Source organism: Littorina saxatilis, unplaced genomic scaffold (genome assembly GCF_037325665.1).
Source record: "Littorina saxatilis isolate snail1 unplaced genomic scaffold, US_GU_Lsax_2.0 scaffold_445, whole genome shotgun sequence".
Classification (NCBI taxonomy): domain Eukaryota; kingdom Metazoa; phylum Mollusca; class Gastropoda; order Littorinimorpha; family Littorinidae; genus Littorina; species Littorina saxatilis.
In genome coordinates, this window is record NW_027127784.1 from 93,760 (window position 1) to 102,950 (window position 9,191).

The 9,191-nt window shown below is 39.9% G+C and overlaps 1 protein-coding gene across 1 annotated transcript; it reads left to right on the plus strand.

Moving 5' to 3' along the window:
- On the plus strand, positions 1–1,216 carry LOC138956160 (uncharacterized; the record flags this gene model as incomplete). Its single annotated transcript, XM_070327598.1, is given in 3 exon segments — positions 1–200; positions 285–451; positions 1,135–1,216. Coding segments are annotated over 3 exon segments (273 nt in total), but the record flags the coding sequence as incomplete, so codon positions are not given.
- Positions 1,217–9,191: the final 7,975 nt, after the last annotated feature.

Genomic DNA, 9,191 nt, shown 5'->3' on the forward strand with positions numbered 1-9,191 from the left:
TGTGAGTTCCACAGCTTGACGAAGTGTTGTATTTTCGCCTTACGCGACTTTTTTTGTTTTTGTTTTTTTGTTCTGAGGCGAGCCCCACCGTTGGTGTTCAAATTGAAACGGGAGGGATGGGATGTACAGTAGAATTTGTGTAAAGAACTAGACGTATCATTTGGCATGGTTTAGGAATGCTCAAGAAGGAGGAATCTGAGGTAAATGCAAAAAAGAAAGAGAATGTGTGTGTAGGCTGACACACAGTGAGATGTGAGTACTGAGTGCTGTGTGGTGTTTTGCAGCAACCTGAACAAGGACCAGCTGTGGAAGCAGATGGAGACTACGCTGAGCGATCACAACATCCAGCAGATATAGTCGCCTCCCTTGTAAGACACAGCCAGCAGGGGGCGCAAGTGTTGAGGGAGAACACCTTAAACGTCAGCATTTATAAAGACGCTGAAAAATTGAGGTTTGATGATCTGCACAAAGAGTTAGTTCCCTTGTGGAGTGTTTGCATGTAGTGTTTTTCTGCCCTTCTTGCTACTATTTGAAATGTTCTTGTCTTTTTCATGCTTACTTTTGAGTGCCGTGTCTCTGTTTGTGTTGTTGCCTTGTCATCTTCATGTAATTTATGCGTAAATCTATATGAGTGCGCTTGAGTTGTTAATGCGAAAGAATGTGTATGAGTGCGCCTTGTGGTGAGATATGTGCGCTTTATATCAATATTATTATTACTATTCTTCCTATTTAATTTTTCTTCCCATGTCTTTCCCGTGTGTGTATTATTTGAAGATTATTCTGCCTATTTACTGTTTGCTGTGTTGCTGGTGCTTGTGCATAGTCAATCATTTTGGGGAACTGTAGATGACCGAACTTGCGAGTTCATAAGATCAGCAGGCCTAAGATTATGAGGGACACAACCGTCAAACGTTGGAGAAGAAGGGGAAGCACAGTCGAGTCAATGATTGAAACATTAAAATCATAGGATTCTGCTGTCAATAGTAATATTAATAAGCTCTTTATCTTACGAAAATAAAGGTTACTTTTGGTTTTTTAATGGTCGGCATGGAAGATCAGTTGTTTCAGTTCTGGAATGGAGAATATGGCATCAAAGGTGAAGAATACTGATTGTAGAAAACCGCTTTGTTTCAGGTTCAAGTACGAGAAGGGAGGAATCCTGCGAGACACGTCCGAGGAGCCAACCATTCTCCAGAGTGTGCACCAGCTGTTGGAGGTAGGCTGTGGTCAAGCCGTGGGTTGGTTGCTGATTCCTCAAACACCCTTTATTTCATTTAATCTTATTTACTCTAGTATCCCAATGCTGGGAAATTCCTCCCAGTGAAAAGCTAGCACCAACAAGAGTCGCGCTACCCAGGTGTCTGCGAGTTTAGGTGTAAGGCCAAAAAAAAAAAATAGGTCTGTTTACGGTAACATAGGCCCAAAAAATAGGGTCGGTAGGTCGGGATTGTTTTTTTTTTTGTTTTTTTTTTTTTTTTTCAAAAAACCATATTTTTACGTTATTTTGCAAAAAAAAACAAGATTTTTTTTCTTTTTTTTTCCCCCCCAAATGCCCAAAAAAAGTCTAGGGTCGCGCGAAAAAACTAGGGTCGGTCGGGTTACCGTAAACAGACCTATTTTTTTTTTGGCCTAATCAGCCACCTGCACTTATGGCAGAATGATCAAGGTCTTTTACGTGCCACTGTGGTGGCATGGGGGTGGAACATGGATACTGTCTCTAAATCTGCTCATAAGTTGACCTGTGTCCGTCCCTGCTGGGATTGGAAGCTGCGACCTCAGGATCACAAGTCCAGTGCTCTACCAACTGACCACCCCCAAAGATTTGTCGCTCTATCTCCTATTCCCCACCCACCTCACTCCATGTCCCTCTTTCCCGTCTCAGTGATAGCACAGAGAAAGCTAACATTATTGTACGTTCTCTTATATTCTGTAGCGGCAGAAAGGTGTAGGGTAAGGCTTCTTCCTGCAGACAGATTTTGCTCAGTCAAAAGTTATCGCCTGCATCAGCATGCACAGATGTCAATATTTCTTGTTATGTTTCATTCATATGGAACCCTTATTAAACGTGGAGCAGTGTCTGTGCCCATGCAAAGAAATCAACAAGAAATGTGGCCATGCATAGCCATGTGTTCTGCACTGTCCTGGTTTGAATCCTATCTTTCGGATAGGATTCAAACAGTCGTTGTAAACGGCATCAGTTCAGAATCCACAGTCCTTCAGTTCGGTGTTCCTCAGGGATCCGTGTTGGGTCCAGTTCTTTTTGTTTTGTACATGAACCCCCTCTTTAACCTCGTCAAACAGTATCCTATCGATCACCACGCCTTTGCAGACGACAACCAGTTGTACAAAGACAGTGAGATTGATCAAATTGATACCACTGTGAGTGAAATGGAAGACTGTGTTGTTGCTGTAAAGGCGTGGATGACGGATAACAAACTACAGCTAAACGACTCGAAAACTGAATCCATGCTTGTCAGGTCCCAGTACAGATCTTTCCCTGAACATTCTTTGCCTTCTAGCATTCATGTCGGCGATAGTGACGTCAACTTTGTCTCTTCTGTGACTAATCTTGGCGTTACCTTCGACCACTTCCTCAACCTTTCCCAGCACGTCCAAAACATCCGCACAATTGCGTACAGTAACGTAAGGAAAATCAGTTCTATCCGCCACTATCTTACCCCCCAAGCCCCTCAAACTCTAGCCTGTTCTCTAGTTCTATCCAGAATAGACTATTGCAACAGCCTGTTCTATGGCTGTGATCAAAAACTTGTTGAGTCACTCCAAAAGGTACACAACTCTGCCGCCAAATTGATATATCGTTCTAAGAAGTTTGATCATGTCACACCACTTCTTCGTTCCCTTCATTGGCTTCCCGTGTCCGCTCGTATCAGATACAAGCTTGCTTGTATCTGTTTCTCTGCCAAATTTAAAGATGGCCCTAAATACCTCAAGGAACTGCTCGTCACATATGACAATCCCTCTGACTACAACCTCCGCTCACGCGCTGACAGTCGCAAACTGGAAACTCTCGAGCGAAGCTTGCCTTCTTTTGGAGATCGCTCGTTTGCTTCTGCGGCTGCCATTGTCTGGAATTCTCTCCCTTCCTCCGTTCGCCATTCTGCTTCTAAGGACTCTTTCCGCAGTTCCCTTAAAACGCACCACCTTTTTTCGCGAATCCTTGTAAATTGTTCTTGCCATCTTTATAGACTGTTAGAGGTGAAGTTAGATTCGTTGTTTGAATGTGTCTTTTTTTTTTTTTTTTTTTTGGTTGTATTGTTGCTTCAGCTTTGATTGAGCTATAGGGTTGTGTATGAAATTTGCATTTAGTCTTTCTTTTTCTTGCTGAGTGTATGTACAGTCTAGAGAGGAGACGGACATGGTGTGAGCTTGTCCAGGGAGGTATGTGAACATCTCAGTGGCAGGGGGATGGAAGCACTTGTTAATGAGTGGGAGTGTGTATGCGCGTGGTGTGCACGAGGATGTATGCACGTGAGTGATATTTGTAAATTTATGTGTATTATGATAATATCATCTTTGTATTTATATTATTGAAATTGTTATATCTCGATGTACAGCGCTAAGAGCATAGTTAAATTTGTGAAGCGGCGCTATATAAGCTATCTTTATTATTATTATTATTATTATTATTATTATTATGTCAGTGGGTAGATCAAGGGAGATACATTGGATTTTTTTCCATTGTCTGTCATTTGAGGTTTTAGGCAAAGGCCTTTTTTTCGGAATGTCCAGTGTAAATGTGATTATGGAATTCCAGCAGTAAAGGTTCTAAGTGGTTGGGGGGGGGGGGGGGGGGGGCATGTGAGCTCGATCATTTTCTGACTAAAGATTGTTTCTGAGCTAGTACGTGTAGGTTACAGAAAACGACCTTCTCCAGGGCTTGAAGGAAATCTCTCGAGAACTGAGGGTCAACCATTTACACTCACTCATGCAGGATAAATGTGTTCATGCCTAACACTAGAATTGCAATATTCCGGGTTTTATTTTATTTTATTTTTTTTTTTTTTTTTGCAGTGGGCCCGAGGAACATTTTGAACAAAGGAAAAGTAATGATTTTTGACTCACATGCGAAGCAAAAGTGAGTCTATGTACTCACCCGAGTCGTCCGTCCGTCCGTCCGTCCGTCCGTCCGGACGTCCGTCCGTCCGTCCGGACGTCCGTCCGTCCGTCCGGAAAACTTTAACGTTGGATATTTCTTGGACACTATTCAGTCTATCAGTACCAAATTTGGTAAGATGGTGTATGATGACAAGGCCCCAAAAAACATACATAGCATCTTGACCTTGCTTCAAGGTCAAGGTCGCAGGGGCCATAAATGTTGCCTAAAAAACAGCTATTTTTCATATTTTTCCCATTTTCTCTGAAGTTTTTGAGATTCAATACCTCACCTATATATGATATATAGGGCAAAGTAAGCCCCATCTTTTGATACCAGTTTGGTTTACCTTGCTTCAAGGTCAAGGTCACAGGAGCTCTTCAAAGTTGGATTGTATGCATATTTTGAAGTGACCTTGACCCTGAACTATGGAAGATAACTGTTTCAAACTTAAAAATTATGTGGGGCACATGTTATGCTTTCATCATGAGACACATTCGGTCACATATGATCAAGGTCAAGGTCACTTTGACCCTTATGAAATGTGACCAAAATAAGGTAGTGAACCACTAAAAGTGACCATATCTCATGGTAGAAAGAGCCAATAAGCACCATTGTACTTCCTATGTCTTGAATTAACAGCTTTGTGTTGCATGACCTTGGATGACCTTGACCTTGGGTCAAGGTCACATGTATTTTGGTAGGAAAAATGTGTAAAGCATGTGAGTCGTATGGGCTTTGCCCTTCTTGTTTCTTGTATTGGTGGCTCTTCAAAAAATATTCAGAATTCTAATACCCGATATGTACCCAGGCCTGGAAATGATACACCTAATTTCTAATTGTGTCAGAAAAGAGCCTCCGTCGGCCCTTAAAAATGCTTAAAACGCATCTTGTATTTCCCAGAGTGACTCATCAATGCAGACTTTAAATAAACAGGATTGTACTACCCTCGTGCCCAAATCCATACAAACAGATTGATGTGCAGGTGAAAGATTTTGAATTTCAAAATCTAGGGACTTTGAAAAACGCAGAGATAACTAGCATGGACACTCTCGAAGACCGAATACCCTGTGGCAGGGTAAAATCTGGTGCAGCGTGCACACCTCTCACTCATTCGAGGCGCGTCGGAACTGGAATTCCGACATCTGTGTTTAGCGTTGGCTGCGTGCCGGCACTTGAGTTCCGACGGATATCACGAATTTTTAACGGTGTAAACGGTCCTGCTGACCAAGGGAAACAACCCCTGCAATGAACTTCTATCTGTCTACAGTGGTACCATTCACTGTAAACAGTTCCTTCCCTTAAATTGTTGGGATTAATAAAAATTTTGTTGACGGTGTGCGACCCACGTGTTTTGACTTTTCCAAGATGGCGGATCGTTCTGCTGAGACGTAGTAACTTGAAAAGAGTGCTAGAACGTGTTATTCAGTACGGTTCTGATCTTGACCTCAGTGATGATGATAGTGGAGATGATATTTTAGATTCTGGTGACGATTTTGTGCCAATGGACGATCATTTGGGTGATGATTCGGGCAATGCAAGTGTCGATCATGACATTGTGTATGATGAACCCATGACGTAGAAAGTTTTTTTGTTTTGCTTCAAATTGGATATTTTGCGTGGATATGAAGACAACAAAAGGTATGTACTTTCAAATGTTTCATATATTTTCTAAAAGAGTAAGTTTCAAACTTTGCAAAAACATAAGGTATGTAAGGTTATCTTGTGTTGTTGATTTTTAATATTTTTTTCAAAATGGCTCTAAATCGCGCGTTGGCAGGGAACACAGGGGAAATTTAGCTGCGCCTCGAATGAGTTAAGATCTTGGGAGTATAAAGCTGAGAAACACAGAAGAAGATAAAGAAGAGGTGTTTAGTGTTTTTTATTTGCATGGGTTTTTGTTTTGCATGGTTGTTGTTTTTTTCCATTTGAAAACATCAACAAGAAATGCTAGGTCAGTGCACATAGATGAGGGGAGATAATTTGGATTTTTTTCTATTGTGACTTTAGTCTGTCATGTTCAGTTTTTGGAGAGGGCCTTTTTCAGACTGTGCTTCTAGCTTTATTTAGCGGTTCCAGCAGACACTGAAGTTGTATTTGTATCTTGGCATAAACAAAATAAATGCAAACAAAGAAAAAAGTCATAAAAGCTTATCTGGAAAGCACAAGATTGTCTGAAGCCTCAAATTAACCTGGCGAAGTCGACTGCGGGAAGTATACTTAGCTAAGCTGGCCGCTTTTGGCACGGAGTTGGAGGTAAGCTGTGGTCAAGGCGATGGTTGCTGCTTCTGGGAACACCTTTGATCACCCCACCCTCAAAAATCCCCCTCCCTCACCAACATTTCTGTCTTTCCCTTCCCAGTGATAGTACACAAATGAAGAAAACAATCTAAATGTTGTCCTGTTTGGTAGCAGCACAATGGCATGGGGCTTATTCGTGCAGACAAACTTTGCTCAGTTAGAAGTTATCAACTACATCGCATTTGTCCAAATTTCTCCTTATCCTTCAGAAGAACAACAAATCGCGTAAGGCGAAAATACATTATTTAGTCAAGTCGAACTTACAGAATGAAACTGAACGCAATGCCATTTTTCAGCAAGACCGTATACTCGTAGCATCGTCAGTCCACCGCTCATGGCAAAGGCAGTGAAATTGACAAGAAGAGCGGGGTAGTAGTTGCGCTAAGAAGGATAGCACGCTTTTCTGTACCTCTCTTTGTTTTAACTTTCTGAGCGTGTTTTTAATCCAAACATATCATATCTATATGTTTTTGGAATCAGGAACCGACAAGGAATAAGATGAAAGTGTTTTTAAATTGATTTGGACAATTTAATTTTGATAATAATTTTTATATATTTAATTTTCAGAGCTTGTTTTTAATCCGAATATAACATATTTATATGTTTTTAGAATCAGCAAATGATGGAAAATAAGATAAACGTAAATTTTGATCGTTTTATAAATTTTTTTTTTTTTTTTACAATTTTCAGATTTTTAATGACCAAAGTCATTAATTAATTTTTAAGCCACCAAGCTGAAATGTAATACCGAAGTCCGGGCTTCGTCGAAGATTACTTGACCCAAATTTCAACCAATTTGGTTGAAAAATGAGGGCGTGACAGTGCCGCCTCAACTTTCACGAAAAGCCGGATATGACGTCATCAAAGACATTTATCCAAAAAATGAAAAAAATGTTCGGGGATTTCATACCCAGGAACTCTCATGTAAAATTTCATAAAGATCGGTCCAGTAGTTTAGTCTGAATCGCTCTACACACACACACAGACACACACACACACACACACACACACGCACACACACACGCACATACACCACGACCCTCGTTTCGATTCCCCCTCGATGTTAAATTATTTAGTCAAAACTTGACTAAATAATTATAACAAGTCGCGTAAGGCGAAAATACAATATTTAGTCAAGTAGCTGTCGAACTCACAGAATGAAACGCAATGCCATTTTACTCGTAGCATCGTCAGGCCACCGCTCATGGCAAAGGCAGTGAAATTGACAAGAAGAGCGGGGTAGTAGTTGCGCTAAGAAGGATAGCACGCTTTTCTGTACCTCTCTTTGTTTTAACTTTCTGAGCGTGTTTTTAATCCAAACATATCATATCTATATGTTTTTGGAATGAGGAACCGACAAGGAATAAGATGAAAGTGTTTTTAAATTGATTTGGACAATTTAATTTTGATAATAATTTTTATATATTTAATTTTCAGAGCTTGTTTTTAATCCGAATATAACATATTTATATGTTTTTGGAATCAGCAAATGATGGAGAATAAGATGAAGGTAAATTTGGATAGTTTTATAAATTTTTATATTTTTTTACAATTTTCAGATTTTTAATGACCAAAGTCATTAATTAGTTTTTAAGCCACCAAGCTGAAATGCAATACATAAGTCTGGGCTTTGTGGACGATTGCTTGAACAAAAAATCAATCCCATTCAAAAATGAGGGCGTGATAGTGCCGCCTCAACTTTCACTAAATGCTGGACATGACGTCATCTAAAGACATTTATAAAAAAAAATGAAAAAAAAACGTTCGGGGATTTCATACCCAGGAACTCTCATGTTAAATTTCATAAAGATCGGTCCAGTAGTTTAGTCTGAATCGCTCTACACACACACACACACAGACAGACAGACAGACGCACATACACCACGACCCTCGTTTCGATTCCCCCTCGATGTTAAAATATTTAGTCAAAACTTGACTAAATATAACAAGTCGCGTAAGGCGAAAATACAATATTTAGTCAAGTAGCTGTCGAACTCACAGAATGAAACTGAACGCAATGCAATTTTTCAGCAAGACCGTATACTCATAGCATCGTCAGTCCACCGTTCAGGCAGTGAAATTGACAAGAAGAGCGGTTTAGTAGTTGCGCTGAGAAGGATAGCACGCTTTTCTATACCTCTCTTCGTTTTAACTTTCTGAGCGTGTTTTTAATCCAAACATATCATATCGATATGTTTTTGGAATCAGGAACCGACAAGGAATAAGATGAAAGTATTTTTAAATTGATTTGGAAAATTTAATTTTGATAATAATTTTTATATTTTTAATTTTCAGAGCTTGTTTTTAATTCAAATATAACATATTTATATGTTTTTGGAATCAGAAAATAATGGAGAATAAGATAAACGTAAATTTGGATCGTTTTATAATTTTTATTTTTTTTTTACAATTTTCAGATTTTTAATGACCAAAGTCATTAATTAATTTTTAAGCCATCACGCTGAAATGCAATACCGAAGTCCGGGCTTCGTCGAACATTACTTGACCAAAATTTCAACCAATTTGGTTGAAAAATGAGAGCGTGACAGTGCCGCCTCAACTTTCACGAAAAGCCGGATATGACGTCATCAAAGACATTTATCGAAAAAAGGAGAAAAACGTTCGGGGATATCAATCCCAGGAACTCTCATGTAAAATTTCATAAAGATCGGCCTAGTAGTTTGGTCTGAATCGCTCTACACGCACGCACCCACGCACACACACACACACACACACACACACCCACACACACACACACACACACACACACACACAC